This window comes from Chaetura pelagica, unplaced genomic scaffold, assembly GCF_000747805.2.
Source record: "Chaetura pelagica isolate M959 unplaced genomic scaffold, ChaPel_1.0 scaffold338, whole genome shotgun sequence".
Lineage (NCBI taxonomy): Eukaryota > Metazoa > Chordata > Aves > Apodiformes > Apodidae > Chaetura > Chaetura pelagica.
In genome coordinates, this window is record NW_009954114.1 from 1,507,615 (window position 1) to 1,526,431 (window position 18,817).

Below are 18,817 nucleotides of genomic sequence, written 5' to 3' on the forward strand. Positions count from 1 at the left end.
CTCTTTCCAGACACTTAGCCACCCTACTGACCATAGTACTGACCATTTATGGCTGTACACTTCCTTGTTTTGATAATGAATTACTTCAGGAGCAGATTCCCATTTAGAATATGTATTAGTGTCCTACAAGAGAAGCCACTTTTTCTGGTTTGTTTTTGGAATGTTTTGCATTGGCATGCAGCAATTGGCACTAAGGCTTGTGGAAATAGCCTTAAGTTTTGCAGCTGTTAAGTGCTTCAGAAGATGTGATGGGTTCTTTCATGTGGTCTCTGTTGAGTCTACTACAGAGTCAATGGAAGCCACAAACTCTCACAAGTTTCAGTTTAGAGAGCTTGGCTCCCAAAAAACTGATGTCTTCTAACACCTCATAGAGCTTGATAACCTTCTTGTTTTTGTAGTGTTGATTCGCTTGTGGCAAAAGAAGGTAGGAAACAATTACATCACCTCATGTGGAACTTAGACTCTTAACAGGCCAAGAAGTGAATACTCCTAAATTTGGAGATAGCTCAGATCTGAGGTTTGGTGAAACTTCTTTGCAGCAAACGTATACAAGTGCAAGATCAAATTATCCATTATGCCGAATTTGTGACAGTTTTGTTTGTCACTAGTTGCTGTCATGCCCTGGTTTCCCTTGGAAGCTGAAATCTGTGTTGCGCAAAGATAGGAGATACTGTTCTGCCATTGTGATGTGAATTCAGAGCTCACTTAAACTGCTTTTCTAATAGCTTGAAGTTTAAAATCCTTTGTTGTGGTGCATGCATGGAACAGTGCAAACTATTTAAAACTGTTCCTTCTGTGGGTACCATCTCTAAACTAGAAGTACCACCACCAAGGAGAAAAGAAAAATTAGTCCTGATGGTACATGCAGTAGGGAATGGAGTGTTTCATCAGAGCTTCTTTACTGCAGCCTTTCACAGTGGTGGCTATGGAGGAGAGCCTAGCAGGTGCTGTGGTGATTGAAGAAGCCAGTTTGCAGTGTCTTCTTTGCTGAAGTTCAGCTGCTGATGACAAGGCTTCATCAAGTTCTGTTTTATCACAACTGCATTGATCTGCAATTTGGAACAGTAATTTTTTTAAATTATTATTTTCAGCTACAATATTGGATCTCAAAGGACTGTCCTCTTTAATTTCTGACAACAGTGTTTGTATAATAAATTCTCTTTTTGGATGTTTTGACCTTTCACCATAACAAGGTATCTGAAGTATTACTTTAGCACCCAAGACATGAGATGTCAGTTTAAAGCATTATATGTAGATGACAAGAAACACCTCTAGACTGGCACTTTTGTCTTACAAAACAAAGGGGACTGCTTCTGGCTACTCCATACTTCTGTAGTATGAGGTCAAGAGACTCTTCCAAGAGGCATTTGAGTCAGGAGCCAAACTTAAATCCTCTGAATCACATTATTGTATTGACTAGAGAAGGTACTGGAAGGAGATTCAGAGACAAAATCCAAATATATTTTATTGAGGAAGAATACTTTGTCCGATCAGAATCCTCATTGAAATTCTATAAAGTAATAATTACTGAACCCCAGGCAGAGCAACTCTTTAAGTTCATTAATTATCTCAGAGTTGGTAGAAGAATGACCTGAAAGAGGTTTCTGGATGTACATGACAAATTGTAGTACTGTACCTAAACATTTCAGAGATATTAATACATTAATCTACTTTGAAGTTTTTGGTTTGGTCTGAGTTTTTGTAGATTGAGCTTTTTTTGTAACCTCTGTGCCTCTTTTTAAGTCCATTTACTATCTGGATTTTGTCATGAGAGGGTTACAAGAAGATATCCCTGATCTGTATGTTTACATTTTTGGGCTAGATGCCATGTCAGAAATGTCTCAGCAAATACATGAGTATAAACGTCACAAGTAACACATTTGCTTTTGTAAGAGAAAAACAGTGTTTTGCAGAGCCAAGGTTGTCTTTATCCAGAGATCATTTAAAATCAGTGAAGGTATTAACAGTGAAGTTTTAGTTCTAAGCTTCATTTGAGCAAGAGATTTTGTACTGTGCAAGGAGCAAAACTGGAGATGATGAAGAAACACATGCCCTGTACTGTAAACTTGTGAAATAAACTATCCACATCAGGAAAAGCCTAGGGGCTACATCCTGAAACACTTCATAAAAGAATTGAGAAGTTGTTGGAAGTTTGCCTGAGTAAAAAGCATGTAAGGACATAAGAGCTAAGTTCATACTGACAGATAAATACAATAAAAACAAAATCCAGCCTGATGACATTCTAATAGGATTCCTTAAATATCTTGTGCAAATGGTTATGAAACTTGTCTTTATAAGATGATTTACAGAGCATTTAGGGAAATCCAGATATTGTGAAGTATCTTGCTGGCAAACTAAAGAAATCCCTAGAGCTTGTCTGCTCTTCATAGAAGTAGAAAATCTAGCAGCTGTTTGACAAACAATTTAAGTAAAACAAAAATAGAATAGATTAATATTTCAGATGCCTTTAGTACTTCCTTAGACTTGTTTGTTTGGTTTGGTTTTGGGCTTAATAGCTTTGAGGTCTGTATAAAAACCTTAAGTAAAACTTCACTGTCACTTAAAAATCTGATTCACAGAAATTATTGTATTCAAGTTCACTAAATTCTGAGTCCTCCTTTAGCAGATACTTGAGCAAAAGGTTTCTGATCCCTCTCACAAGCAGGATATTTTTTCTGATCTTATGAAAGTAGATTTACAGTATCAAGCACCTACTGACATCAGCAGGAAGTATGTTCCTTCTCTGTGTAGTTAACCAGATCATCCACTACCATCAGAGGTAGTACTTCTAGGCTAGGTGCTAGGTCAGCTTGGAGAAAGGTCTGGGAAATGCAGGAGAACATTAAAAAAGCCCCAAAACCAACAAACAGATCTTTTAAACATTAATACAGCTAAACTAATAATAGATACTGTACTGTGTACAGTAATAGTAGAGAAAATCAAGTGCCCTGCTGTCCTAAAATTAAGACCAGCTGACTGGCTGGGATCTGTGTTTTAGCATGGCAAAATACTGTATGTGCTGATAGGGTGATTTGGAGAGACACAGCGTTCCTCAAGGTGTTGGCAATCTAACCGGAAAGCCTTTATCAGTCCTTCAATGGGTCTTTCCATGAGTGCCTCACACTATTGGTGGAGCACAAGTGTGGAGTTGGCCATAGTTTCTGCTCAGGTATGATGGAAAAGGAGCCTTTTGTGCAATTCGGTTTGCTTGTTCATGCGTGTGTCGGCTCAGTGCAGTTTTACTTGGCAATGTGTCCATATACCCTTGGGGGACCTGGAGAATCAGCCCTGGGCAGAAACATTGCTCTACAGCCATTTACTCCTTCAGGAACAAAGGCTTGCAGCCTGAGCGTCCTGTAAGAGTGTGTTTGTTTTTTTTTTTCTACTAGCTAGCAACTTGAAATGCATAAATACATGGACTTAATATTGCTAGGATTGAAATGTTTTTACTGTGTTATAAGGGAGTTGGACTTGGTGGTCCTTATGGGTTCCTTCCAACTTGTGCATTCTGTGATTCTCTGAAATGCATTGTATCTGATGGAGTGAAAAAGTAGTCAGCAAGTTTTTTACCTTGATTGAGCTGCAGAGTCTGTAGAAGTGTATCTTCATAGTGTATCTGTAGCAGCCATAGAGCAGCAGCTGGGCCATTGCAGACTCACTAGAAAACAAAAATTTCAGTAATTTCATATTATTTAGTCATCAATGTGTCTATTTTATGCAACATTTTATACTTACAACTCTTGTTCTATTATTTGCAGTCCTAAGACATCTGTTACACTGGAGACTTGTGTTGTGGTGCAAGAGTGGAATCAAGGAACAAATGCTCATAGATTGAGACTTATTTAAAAAAAAAAAAAGAAAAAAAAAAGGCTGTTTTGAGCATAGAGTAATTTAAGAACTGAGACTGCAGGGACTGAAGGAAAAAAAAATGTTAAACTACAGACTCACAGGAATTAATGGGTGTGGATTTGTGGTTTATATTAGAGAAGTTAGACCCCAGATGACCAGAATGATCTTTCTTGGCACTGCAGCTGACCAGTGATGCATCCCACAGTGTTGTGTGTTTTTTTCCACTAGCCAGGATGCAGGTGTTCAGGATTGTACAACAAGGAGTATAAGGGAATAGGAAGCAAAAGGGAAGAGTGTTTGGGGTATGTTTCTGCTTCTGGGCTGCTTGCAAGGAGTCAGCTCTGCAATGGGAGGGCTCTGGCTGAAGCAATAAGAATTCAAGGCATGGTGGCCTCCCATTGATCATCCATACACCCTTGATTCTTAAATCATGTTCCATGGTTAGGATTTCCCCATCTTCAGAGATGTTACAGTGTCTACTGATGTCTGCCAGTTAAATTAGGATACCTCTAAGGTCAAGTCTCTAACAGGGAAAGCTTTTAGACAAAATCCAGTCTGTAAAGTAACATGAAACAGGAAAATAAACAGCATAATTTCAGAGACTCTCGCAGTCTTTGAGGCAGAGATGTGTTTGAAAGAATAACTCCTCAGATTAAATTTTTTCCTCTGAAATGTGCTTATGGGATTCATTAGTTAAAATAGGAGCAGCCCAGTGTAACAGAGTTCACCTCCTATGAGTCAGACTGAAGTCTAGCTACTATTTTTTGGCTACCTTTATATCTCATGCCTGTGTTTGTCATCACTCCTCTTAGTTTTCTACTGTCAGGATGAATCCTTTTAGGAATGTTTATATCAATTCTGTATGAAACCAGACAAGCTACAGCTTACTGAGCTTCTGAGGTTCACATTTTCTTGTCAGTTGACAAAGCTGGAAACCTTTTCTCCTTCTTTTCCTTTTTAATCTTTTTCTTCCTTTTTCCCCCATGCCTCATTCCCAGACATGCTATCTTTTATGTGTTTTTATTCATCTGTGTAAGTGTTGGTCTGAGTCTGGAGCAAGGAGGGCTGATGAGTTTGTGATGCAGCTGGGTCACCCTGGCAGGCAGGCAGAGGCATGGAAACAGATCAGGGGCTCAGCAGCATTTACAATCCCTGCCTGGATATCTGCAAATCCATATTTAGATCAAATCATGGCTTTTTACCCAAAGTGAAAGCCTTTTTTTAAGGAGTTTCCCTTTATTTAAACAAATTTTGCTATGAACACAGGTCATCTGTGTAATTTTGGGTACTATTCAGGCCACCTATTACAGCACCAAGCATAGAAGTTGGTGTCTGTTGTGGTGCATCAGTGTGAGAGCAGTATCTCCACAGGAGTTTTATTTGCAGATCCACATGGGGGTACATAACTTACCCATCCCTTGCAACTCCTTTTTTTCCCAATAATAGATATTCTGCAGTGTTATCTTGACATATGCATCAGCTCTTCCATTGCAGCACCTAACATCATCAAAACCTAACATCTCTCTGAAGAGTCTTTTCAGTTCCCATGGTAGAGATGTACAGAAGAACTGGAAACTTTCAGGAATTAACTCTATTTTCTTGCTAGTTTGCTATTGACTTGTCACAACTCCCTGCACCCCAAGGTTTAAAAAGAGTGGTTTGGAATATTCAATAGTATTTAATATCATTAAAATTATTTCAATAAGGTTTATCCAATGTCTTTTTCTGGGCAGGATTCTTGACTGGGAGTAGATACCAGTGATGTTCAATATTCAGGGCATTGTAAGCTGGAAGCATAGATGCTGGTAACATCGTTTTAATTTGCTAGATGTTGTGGTCTCATATGCACAGATTTCTTCACCACTCATCACCTCCAGTAGATTTTTGAGACAATATAAATTGAATGTGAAGTATTATTACTGTGATTGAACCATAATTAGTTGACTCACTTTGTATTCATATAAAATCAAGGCATAGAGAACAACTAAGAATCACATTCACAATATAAACTAGGAAATAAAATACATTTCAAGTATGTATGAAACTAGTAGTGCATTAAAATATTTTAAGTAGTATAGTACATTTTGAAGATTATTATTAATAATAATCTATATTTTATCTCAGCACAGAGGCAAGTAGAGCTACACCTACTGGTGATTATGTTTATAAGCCACCAAATAAATTACAAAGTTCTCCAGGGATTGTTGTAAATTCCCTATGTGATATTTTACATTTCTATTTCAAGTTGGCTTGAGAAAAAAAAAAAAATTGAAAGGCATTTTCATCAAGAAATAGAACAATTTGCTTGCCATAAGCTTTATCTACATTAAAAATACTATTCTCCTCAGTGCTTTGAATGTGAAAATACATACAAAAAATAAAATTACAATAAAGGCATTTTAAACTTGCTCATATATGATTTACAGCTTTGAGGAGATCTATCAACTTTTTAGTGCTAAGAACATAGTTTGATTTCTCTATGGGTGTAAATCTGCAGACCTCTATTAAATATAACAGAATTCCTTTGGCTTTCAATGGTTTTGTAAGATGGCCAAATGTTGGCAGGTAACCTGATAAGCATAAGTGTTCCTACCTGTAAAAACTTCCATATTTTAGAGGTATGGATATGTTGAGGTTAGACTGAGTTTAACATACCTTCACGGAATTACACTGTCTGCCACAGTTACTGTTGTGCTACAGCATTTTAATCAAATCAAACAGGGTTCATTTAACAAAAAATGCAGGAAGAACTACTGAAGAACTTATCCCTTGTGACCTTCTGTTTAGTAATGGCTAATGTCCCTTCCCATAGAAAGGCTTCCTGTGGCCATTTTCTGCTGAGCTGTTTTCTAACCAGTTGGTTCCAACCATGTACTAGTACCCAGGGACATTCCTCATCAGAGGCAAGATGGGCAATTCCCTTTCATGATCACTAGTATTCCGAAGAAACAATCCAGTGAGTATTAACTGTGCTGTGGTGAGAGCTGCATGCAGCCCCTTATTTTTTCCTTATTGCCCTGGGGTTCCTGGTGGACACTTAAGTTGACCATGAGCCAGACATGTGCCCTTGCTGCCAAGGCAGCCAACAGCCTCCTGGACTGTATAGGCAGAGAATTGCCAGCAGATCAAGGGGGTGGCCCTTCTACTCTGCTCAGCAGTGATGAGGTACGTCTGGATCTCTGTGTCTGGTTCTGAGCTCCCTGGTACAATAGAGACATGGACATAGTGACTATGAAAATGATTAAGGAACTGGAGCATCTCTAATAAGGCTAGAGGCTGAGAGAGCTGGAACTGATGAAGAAAATGGAGCCAGACAGTTCTCAGTGGCACCCAGTGACAGGGCAACACAAACTGGAATCCAAGGTGTTCCTTCTAAATGTTAAAGGAAACCACTTTTTCTGGGAGGTGGCACATGCCACACGGAGAGACTCTATCCTTGGAGACATTCAGAGCACAATTGGACACTGTCCTGGGCCACCTGCTCTTACAGACCCTGCATGAGCAGGAGGATTGAAGTAGTCAGTCTCCAGAGATGCTTTCTAGTCTCAGCTAGTCTGTGATTCTGTGATTTTCTGAAGAAGGTTAAATATTAAAGGGGATCTTTTCATGGCACTGCATTATGCATGCCCAGTTTACTTTCGTGATTAAACTTCTGAAAGTGTATCTTTGAATATTTTCTTAAGCTTCTGGAATGTATTCTCTAACAGTATGGAAAAAGTCACAATTTGGAGACTTAATTGAGATGAGAGAGGTAAAATAGGTTTTCTGTGCAGGAAAAAATGTAAATACAATTTTCAAAGATCAAAAACAGGTCCACAGGAAAGTCTTAAGTCAGAAGAGGCCTCTGGAGATTATCTGGTTCAAAGTTCTGGTGCAAGGGTTGTAGAATAAGTTATTCAGGGACCTGTGAAGCTGAATTAGCAAAGAAATCACACCATTTATCTGGCTTCTGATTCCATGGTGAATAATATTTTTCTTATATCCAGGTAAAATTTTCCCTGAAGCAACCTCTGCCCCTGGTTTCTTGTCTTGCCACCATGCATGGTTGTGAAAAGAGCACCTTCATCTTCTCTATAGCTATTTTTTTTTTTGGTATTGGAAGACAATTATATCCCTGAGCCTTCTCTTGTGTGGGTTACACAAGCACATTCTCTTTTTGACCCCTCTTTGTATGTCAGTTTCTCTAAAACTCTCATTGTCTTGATAGCCCTTCATGGGACCATCTACAATCTTTCTCCCTCTTGGACTAGAGGAAATTCACTCTGTGTAGCCTAGATGATGGGTATGTTTCTTCTGGTAAGATTTAACAGCACAATATGATTTTTCTGGGACTCTCTGTGGAACTCTCATACCCAGTTATAGGTATCAAAATAGGCTTCCTAAAGCCTAAAGAGAAATAAATCTCTTTTTTTACTGGATAATTTTTCAATGTAGTGCAGAAAGAAGTTAGTCACAAAAGTAATGTAAAGGATAAGAGATCTGAGCCTGTTCTGGCTGGAGGCAAAGGGTATTCTGCCATTCACTTTAATGGAAGGAACGAATGACAAGGAATTTTATAGATGTGCTGAACTGGGACTCTGCATATTTGGACTAAGGAAATTTCTCGGCCTCTTGTGAAACACAGAGAAGTCCTGGTGCAGCCCAGACTCAAAAATAAACTCTGCTGAAGGCTCTTGCAGAAGCCCCCAGGAGAGCAAATCTTTTTGCTGCCAGTATGCAACTTCCTAGCTGAGAAGTTGCTTACCTACTTTTATAGGGAGACCTGGTCTTGGTATTTTTGTTGGAAGGCATTGCAACTAGCCACAGCAAATAGTGGCCTCATTGTGTGAGGTTTGCCTGCATCACTCTCTTAATACCTTTTTTTTCTGAAGGCTAAGACTTGCTGAAATAATTTTTAGTCTTAAGTTTCTGTACAATTTTTAAAAAGATGACAAGGAATTAAATATGGGTTTGTCTAGTAATCAGTACTCTTAACAAGACAGCTTTTTTTTCTTCAGGAAAATGAAGTGACTAGCTGGGACATTGTATTCCTTGTTCTAGGGCTGCCAAGATGTAGAGAATACTAACATTTTGTCTGTGTCTGCTGCTAAATAAGGAATTGATAAGAACTGATCCTCAGCCCTCAGGCCAGTGCTTTCTCACTCCACAATAGATTATCTTGGGAACACTAATGGCAACAGTCCAGAACAGAGCCAAGAAGTATCCTTAGAAGTGTGGTGGATGATGCAGTATTTGGTGCTTGGATCCACTACCTGGGCCTCTTTTATTTATAAAATAGATGTTTTCCTTGAATTTAACCCCTGTTCTTAGAACATATTTGTCTATAGCTGTAGGGAGGGGGAAAAAAAAAAAAAGGAAAGACAGGAGTGTCATCTACTGGGTGTTGGATTCATGATGGAACTTTGTTAAATTGTTAATAGGTTCTAAGATGTCAAAGATGTCAGTAGTAATACCTTCTATCAGGAAGAAACCAGTGGTGTTGAGTTATAGAATGAAAATCAAGAATCTTTTCTTCAGAAATAGTTGCTTGTCCTGTTTATGTGAGAAATCATTTGGTGTCCAGACAGTGCATTTGAAATCTTACTGTAGCTCACAGTGAACAAAGCTGAGTGGGCTCCTTAGGCCTTTGATGTGACTTGACTGGAGGTTTTTAGATACTGTGGTGTGGATAAGACTGTAAATAATATAATTGCTGTGTTGACAGTAATGAGTAAGTAGCCCCAAGGCAAAGGCATGGGTGCAGGGTGATTTTAAGACATATCATGCAACCTGGTGTTTTTCCTTTGCAAACTCTTTGGTGAAGTGCAGCAAAATCTGTTTCCATGTAGAAGAAAGCATCAGTTTTGTGAGACTGATTAACTTGAAAACACATGCCCTGACATCTCTTAATTGACTTCATTTAGGAGTGATAGGGCAGTTGTTGATTTTGAATTATAAGGGCCAATTGTAGAGGGAGTATTTCTGTATTGTAGCCTCAGTTGGTATCATTGTGCAGTAATGTGTAGTGAGGTGGTTGTTCCAAATCACATCCCCAAACAAGCCTGTCCCAGACTCCTCTGTGGCCAGAGAAAAGGGTTGAAATTGAGTGGAGACCAGCCAAGCTCAGCTTCCTGGGCTGGGCTGATGTACTGTACCTGCTTTTTAAAGGTGTAGAGCTGCTGATATGGCTGCTCATTACTTACTTGCATCAGATTCTGTCTTAAATGTACTTTGAATGCATTTTGTCATTTTCTTGTTGCTCAGAAGTGATCCTTAATATATTTAATATTTTCAGTGCCCTACAGATACCAAAGCAACGTTTGGGGTCCACCTTAAAGTAGTAGGAGACTGGACAGGTACGTAGAAAAACAATTGCTTTTCAGAGATAAATGCCTTATTACTCCAGCTGTTATCCCTTTCTGGCATCAGCAATTGTGTATTCTCACTAGAGATCATTCATGCTTGTTTTCCCAAAGTTATCACATTCTTGATGCAACCCCTGCTTTATTCAGATGTACGTTTCTTCAGATAACTTTTTTTCCGACTACTAACAGATCATCTGATTGCAATGTAATAATTTTCAGTCTTCCTCCATTTCTGCCTCCTTTTCTTATTTTTCCATAGCCAACTGCCTCTGTGCAGTGCGGTGTCTCTGTCTGTAACAGTGTCTGCAGAAATGCTGAAATGTGCAGCTCCCAGATAAGCAGATTTAGATGCTGGCAGTTTGGATGGCTGCCAGGTTAATTAACGCCTTTGGTACACTGAGATTACAGGTTGCTTTCATGTTCTTCCATGCTTTTCCATTGCTCTTTGAATGTCCCCCAGACCAGGGATGTAAGCCAGGATTCCCTGCAGAGGAGAATGGTAATTTGCTGCTTCCTGTGACACTTGGATACTCAAGTGATAGTTGTCATTATTCTTTAGTGGCTGACTCTTGCTTAGCATAGCATTTCCTTGTAAGGAAGACAAATACATGACACCATCTTGTTCATTTCTTAGGAAGCAATTTTTTTTGCATGTTAATTTGTATCAGTTTGTGTGTTTGTGGAACTTAGCTTGTTGCTCTAAAAGGGATTAGACCAATTCAGGAAGATTAAGTCCATGAATATCTGTAGAACTTCTTGGTCCGGCTGTGGAAGTTGCTGAAACTTCAATAGGCAAAGGCTGGGAGGAAGATGCTGTGTGCACATAGGCTCCGTAATCACCCTGGTTTTCTGTTCTGGCTTGAAGTGTAGGATAACCTACCTCTAGACAGACGTAGGTTATGGGCCTAATTAGCCCCTGCTCTGTCCCAATATAAGGGCTCTTTTGCTGTTATGCATCATTCCTACCCAGGAGTTGACAGGAGGCTGTTGGAATAGGTGGGGTGGAGAAGTACTAGCTAAATGAAACATGAGTTCCAAAAGAACTGGCATATTGTCATTTTCTGATTGCCTCTGTGATGTGAATTGCTCTCTGCAGTCCACCTCAGTATCTGTATTCTCCATTGAGACGCCTAGGTTTGAGATTCAGGACAGTGTCACATTACAGAGACCATTTATTATATTACTTTTGATAAACAGGGTTATCTCCTAGGGTCAGATTTGCTATGAAGAAGAAAGCAGTTTACCCATCCCTTTATTACACATCTGCACCATGGAGCCCTGTTCTCATGTGGTCTCTTAAGCCCTGTGGCAATTAATGGTCTCTAAGCTGCTGACTGAAGAGGGATTGTTGTATTTCACAGAATCACACAAAATTTTAGGGATCGGAAGGGACCTCAAAAGATCATCTAGTCCAACCCCCCTGCCAGAGCAGGATCACCCAGAGTACATCACACAGGAATGTGTCCAGGCGCTTTTTGAATGTCTGCAGCGAAGGAGACTCCACAGCCTCTGTGGGCAGCCTGTTCCAGGGCCCTATCACTCGCACAAGAAAGTTTTTTCTGATGTTTACGTGGAACCTCCTGTGTTCCAGTTTGCACCCACTGCCCCTTGTTCTATCACTAGGCATCACTGAAAAAAGCCTGGCTCCATCCTCCAGACATTTGCCCTTAAGATATTTGCAAACACTAATGAGGTCACCCCTCAGACCCCTCTTCTCCAAGCTAAAGAGACCCAGCTCCCTCAGCCTTTCCTCATAAGGGAGATGTTCCACTCCCTTCTTTGTGGCTCTGTGCTGGAATCTTTCAAGCAGTTCTCTGTCTTTCTGGAACTGAGGGGCCCAGAACTGTTCCCTCATCCAGGTCATTGATGAAAATATTGAATAGTACTGGTCCCACTACCGACCCCTGAGGGACTCCACTAGTCACAGACCTCCAACTAGATTCTGTCCTATTGACCACAACTCTGATTTCCAGTTCATTATATTTGCCACGTTCATTATAATCTTTCTTAAGTGTGCTATAATGGCTGCTTCTGCAGACATGATATTGGGCTGGAGGATTTTCAATGGGACATGATGTAATTTGAGCTCTTCTTTTGACCCATTCTCTCAGCCTTTATCCTATTTATTCAAATTCTCTTTTGTATCATGCTTTCTCATTCCTGACAGTTTATGTCTGACATCAAAGGAAGTTAAGAGTTTATTTTAGAAAACTCAATTACAAGCCTAAATTAAAAGGACGCAAGAAAATCATAGATATACTGTGAAGGGCAGAGAAAATACAGATAATTTAAGACATTTCTTCTCTCAGTGGCTTCAGCTTCTGCTGCCTGCATATGGGAGATGTGGTGAAGGAAAAATTTGGTGCTGTTAGTTCTAAGGACTTGAGGGTGGGGAAACACACTGCTGGCAAACCAATTATGTTTTGAGTTGAGTCTCTGACACTGAGTCATATGTTTTGAAAATTTAATAGAATACCTTGTGGCCTTAGTGTTTTTGTTTTGTAGGTTAGGAAAGCAACTGCATGTCAAGAGAAAAGGTAAAGGGTAACCGAAGTGTGATTTTCTGATGAGAAGTTTTTGTTAACGGAAAGTAATTTGTTTCCCATATCCCAGTTCATATGGTTTTAGATATTCAGTAGAAGAAGCTGCATCTTCTCCATATATCATGTTTTGCACCAGAGTAGATATGTAGTAGATTTTCATGCAAAACTGTTATTTGCTTTTTAAAGCAATGATTTGAGTAATGAAAAACATAAGACAGAAAAAGTAGGGAAGACAGATAGAAACCCCAGAAAATAGAGCTATGAGCTTTTGTAAACCAAACGTTAGTGCATATCCCTTAGTGATGTATTTCATGCTCCACTGAAGTCAGATGGTGCTTGCTGAGCTTAGCAGATCTGAGAACCTGCCCTGTTCAGAAGCAGATTTGGATAAAGGCACAACATTCCCTCCCATGATATAAGCAGTGACATCCTTATCATTGTAAATTTCCAATACAAAACAGAGCTCTTCCATTTATTGTTGCTGTTATAGTGGTTTTATTAACTGTATTGTGCTTAGCATTCATATTAATCCCAGAAAACAGAAACACACAGACACTGGTATTGCTGTAATATACTCTTAAATGCTCGTGTAGCAGATCATTGAATCATTAAGGTTGGAAAAGACCTTCAAGATCATCAAGTCCAACCATCATCCCTACACCCCTGTGGACACTAAACCATCTCTCAAAGCACCAGGTCTACCTATTTTTTTGAACACTTCCAGGGACTTTGCCTCTACTACCTCCCTGGGCAGCCTGTTCCAATGCCTCACCACTCTTTCTGTGAATAAATTTGTCCTAATATCCAATCTGAACCTCCTCTGGCACAACGTGACCCTGTTTCCTCTTGTCCTATTGCTGATCACTAGGGAAAAGAGGCCAAAACCCCCTTCACTACAACCTCCTTTCAGGTAGTTGTACAGTGCAGTGCGTGAGGTCTCCCCTCAGCCTCCTCTTCTCCAGGCTATACAGCCCCAGCTCCCTCAGCCTTTCCTTGTAATATCTGTTCTCCAGACCCTTAATCTAGTTGCCTAGTTGCCCTTCTCTGCACCGCCTCCAGCACCTCCATGTCCTTCCTGTCCTGTGATAGCAAAACTGCACACAGTGGCTCCCTTTGTAGGCCTTTGACCTGTTCATGTATCTAGTGTAGATCAGACTAGCCAGGCTCCAATCATACCTTTTTCTCTTCATTCATTGTAAAGACAGTCTAGATATATACATCACTACCTCCGACGTAGGTAGTTTAGTTAATTGACAGTTAATTGTGATTTTTCCTATGTAAATGTTCCTAATATGATTGTTCCATCTTTGGCATGTGCACTGGATATTGTGAACGTGGAACAGCTATCACAGACCTCCCTAAAGAGTGGTTTTGTGATAATGCAATTGCTATCCTTGTGCTGACACACAAGTACTTAGGTCAGCACCTACTGTATTATAACAATGTTTTGTTGCTTTGTGGTGGCTCGTAGTGTTAATGCCATTATTTCATCATATTACAGAGTGAAACCTATGGGTGCAGACCACAGCTTAGCTAGCCTGTCAAGACTCAGACACCCAGGTTATGATGGGTGTGCAGTGGCTGATCTGTGGTAATTGCAAACATGAAGCCCTGCAGGTTGGATTATCCTTGTGGTTCAAAGCTGAGCCATCCTGTCTTCCTCTGTGGCTGCCTGGCAGTTATTGCAGCTGAGCTGGTGGATGGCAACTTAAAATCGTACAGTAGCAGGAAAGTCCCTGCAATGGCTCATGCATGGATCGGAGCTGTGAGATCCAGGGGTTAGCTATAATAAACTGATGTTGTTACTAGCCTCCCTGTTAAACACCTGTGTTGTTCTGTTTCTCTCATATCTCTGTGGTCACCTATTTCTCCTTCATCTTTCAAAAAATTGTTGGCTTAGTATTTACAAAAGGGTTTTTTGAAAGATTTTTGTCTCACTTACTGTCTAGTTTGTCATCAGTGTTGTAATCTGTCAGCTATATGCTTCCTTTGTCCTTGCTTCTGCCTTAAGTACTACTGCTTGTTTAGTTTTATGGCTGACATTTCATCTGGCACCTCTAGAGGAAAAAAGAGAGGCCACAGGCCATGCTTCATGTCCAGCCACTTGACAGGAGTGAAAAAAAACAATGGCAGTGTATCAAGACAATGTGTTTCATTTCTAGACAAGTTTTAGGGTGTGAGACAGAAAGTGGTATTGATGATGCCGAAACAACAGAATTCTGAGGCCATGCAGCGTGTTTTTGTGGAAAACAAAAACACAGCACTCTGAAATGTTAAGGTGACCGACATGCCTTGAAGCAATAAAACATCGCTGTTACGTTGCAGTGTATTGCTGGTACAAATTGATGTGGGACCATGTTTAAAATATTGCTGTTGTTCTGCACTCCACAGTAATTTTTACCTTAAAGTGACATCATCCTGCTGTGTAGTTGCATAGGATCCTAGAGACGTTCTCAAGGCCTGTTCATCATTCTAAGCAGCATGGTATTTATTGTGACATCACTGAAAAAAGCCTGCTCTGGCCTCCTGACATTTGCCTTAAACATATTTGTAAACATTGATGAGGTTGCCCCTCCGTCTCCTCTTCTCCAAGCTAAAGAGACCCAGCTCCCTCAGCCTTTCCTCATCAGGGAGATGTTCCACTCCCTTCATCACCTTTGTGGCTCTGCACAGGACTCTTTCAAGCAGTTCCCCAGCCTTCTGGAACTGAGGGGCCCAGAACTGGACAAAAGATTCCAGAATCAGCCTCACCAAGGCAGAATAGAGGGGGAGGAGAACCTCCCTTGACCTACTAACCACACCCTTTCTAATGCACCCCAGGATGCCCTTGGCCTTCTTGGCCAAAAGGGCACAGTGCTGGCTCATGGTCATCCTCCTGTCCACCAGGACCCCCAGGTCTCTCTCTCCTACACTGCTCTCCAGCAGGTCAGCTCCCAACCTGTACTGCTACATGAGGTTGTTCTTCCCCAGATGCAAGACTGTACACTTGCCCTTGTTGAGTTTCATCAAGTTTCTTCCTGCCCAACTCTCCAGCCTGTCCAGGTCTTGCTGAATGGCAGCACAGCCTTCATGTGTGTCAGCCACTCCTCCCAGTTTAATGTCATCAGCAAACTTGCTGAGGGCACACTCTGTCCTCTCATCCAAGTCGTTGATGAAAATGTTGAACACATTCCATTGACCACAACTCTCTGACTTCTGCCTTTCAAGCTGTTCATGATCCACCTCACTACCTGATCATCAAGACCACACTTCCTCAGGTTATCTACGAGGATGCTGTCGGAGACAGTGTCAAATGCTTCACTGAAATCAAGATAAATGACACCTACCACCCTACCATCATCTATCCACCTAATTACTTCCTCATAGAAGGCTACAAGGTTGGTCAAACATTACTTCCCCTTGGTAAAACCATGTTGACTGCTCTTGATGACCCCCTCATCCTTGATATGCCTGGAGATAGTGCCAAGAACAAGTTGTTCCATCACCTTTCCAGGGACTGATGTAAGGCTAACCAGTCTATAGTTACCTGGGTTCTCCTTCTTCCCCTTCTTGTAGACTGGAGTGACATTTGCTGTCCTCCAGTCCTCAGGCACCTCTCCTGTTGCCCAAGACTTACCAAAGACGATGGAGAGTGGTCCAACAATGACCTTTACCAGTTCCCTCAGCACCCACAGGTTCATTCCATCTGGACCCATTGATTTATGGATGTCCAGATTGCTTAACTGATCCCATACCCAATCCTCATCTACCAAAGCAAACTCCTCCTTCATCCTGACTTCTTCTGGGGCTTTAGGGATCTGAGGCTCCTGGGGAGACACTGCAGCAGTAAAGACAGAGGCAAAGAAGGCATTCAGTACCTGTGCCTTCTTTATATCCTCTGTCACCAAGGCACTCACTTCATTCAGCAGTGGGCCTGTATTGCCTCTAGTGTTAGTTCTGTCTGCAGTGTATTTGAAGAAGCCCTTTCTATTGTCTTTGACCTCACTAGCAAGGTTTAGTTCCAAGGAAGTGGGTATTACTCCACCATTGTATTTCTCTTTCGTGATTCCAGATACTCTGTAATTATTGGCAAGCCTACGAGTTAGCAAAGAAGCAGTATTCTATTTTCAGTAACTCTGGGAACTGTTTTAGAGATATTCAAGTAGAGGATCATTCAGTCAGCATCTACAATATTCTTAGTAGATTTTGATTCATAGTGGAGGAATGTGTGAAGCAGAAGATGACAAGAAGTCACAAGGAAGACTACAAAGTCTGCCCGCGGGATGTGACAAGGTTGGCTCACAAACACTGTAACTGTTACTGAGTTTCTTTAAAAAAAATCTAGTCCCTGGTGATGAATAGTTGGTCAACTCTTTTGCTGTTGCCTCAAGCTCTGTTTGATTTGGGCCTTTTTCGTTCCATAGTAACGTGTATTTTGTTGCATTTAGTTATTCTTTGGTATTCCTGGCAGGGTGTCAAGGCGTTATTGATGTGGTACTGTTAGTTGTTCCAGCAAAATCAATGTGTGGTTTTGGAAGTAGAAGATGGAGATGGGATACATGGTTATTTTCCACTATTAGATTTTTTTGCCTACTGATTCTTATATTGTCATTGAATCCTACCTACATTTCTGAGGAATATATCAGAATTGAGTGCTAAAAAGGTTAAATCATGTTTCTTTTTATATAATTTGACAATAGTAATAAAAGTAACACTGTTACTTATTGGGAGGTTAAAATATCTTAACAATATAATTAGCCAAAGTGTGCTGTAAGGAATATAAGTTTTATTCTTCATTGCCATTCATGTTCTTTAATTATTATATTCATAATTGCAAACAAGCTCAATAAAAGACAGCAATAAGACAATGAAGAAAAAGGAGAATATTTAGTTTACTGACTCAGCGCTGAAAGCCAATTTCCTCTGATTGAAGTATTAATGCTGAAGGTCACCACATGAATTTTTGGCTCAAGACCTGGATTGTTTTATGTTAGTTGAACTCCAGCTGACTTAGTACCAAAATCATTACACTCTGATAGAGTCAGCTCTGATTTGAACAATTCATGAGTTTTACCTCTAGAGGGAAAAAAAAAATCTTTTTAGGTTAGAAAGATGCCTTGAAGGAAATTTTCTTTTACTCTAAAGTCCTTTCCTTATGTATCCTGTTATTTGCAAATTTCCACAGTTTTGCATATCCCAGGCTCTCTTTAATAAGGTAATGATTACAGTAAATTACAGGGCTGAATTATATAAGTAATTTTTATTCTTCGATGTGTTATGCACAGTGTGTGGATGTTGCTGTAGTTAAGAACTCATCCAAGAATACAAGGTTGAAGGATTCCTTCCTGTGCCTCAGATCTTTTAAGTACCCATATGAACTACAGGAATAAAGCCTCTGGAGTACATTAATATGTAGCAGCTGATGGGATCTAAATTAATGAAGAAAAGTAAAAGAACCCTACTCCTTGCTTTGAAAATAGAGTCAAAAGATAGAAAAGTTCTAGGACATGTTATTTGAAGAGACTGCCAGGCAAATTTCATGTTTCATAATCACTATTTATATGCTGTGTTTGCCTAGTTGAGAGTAAGAAGTTGCTGTTCTGCAGTTGCCTGTGTCTCACCATTTTTCTGTTAATCTTTACTTAGGGAAGTTTATCTTTGCTTAGTTGTGCCATTTTTCTGTTAATCTTTGCTTAGGGATGCTTTGGGGAAGTTCTAATCTGGTGATTTCTGTGCAGAGGTACACAGCTGCTTGAAGCAATGAATAGACAAAGTCTGGCTGGACTTTCTGGTTCCTTTGTGGAAGAATCTTTAACAAGCTCAGGTGTGTAATGGTTTCTAGAGAAAGGGGAGAGTTCACATCAAAACTGATTCCTGAGGAAAAAAAAGAAAAAAAACAAAACCAACAACAACATGTGTGACAGCCACAAGAGGTTTACTTGTTTAAAAAACACAAAGCAAAGCAAACTTCAGAACTTGCACTGAGAGCACAGTCTTGTGATAATGAGCCAACAGCAGGTTTCCACAACTTGCTAAAATAAGTATTTTGGTATCTGCTATGAACAGAATAGAAAAATAAAATAAAATAAAATGTTTATGGCT

The 18,817-nt window shown here is 40.1% G+C and overlaps 1 protein-coding gene across 2 annotated transcripts in view; it reads left to right on the forward strand.

Annotated features, from left to right (window-relative positions):
* NOX4 (NADPH oxidase 4) overlaps positions 1-18,817 on the forward strand; it is a 105,341-nt gene that overhangs the window by 35,599 nt on the left and 50,925 nt on the right. For both annotated transcript variants that reach the window (XM_010002617.1, XM_010002618.1), the window contains exon 11: positions 10,124-10,184. In XM_010002617.1, coding sequence (XP_010000919.1) covers positions 10,124-10,184 — 61 coding nt within the window. The remainder of the gene's footprint in view (positions 1-10,123; positions 10,185-18,817) is intronic.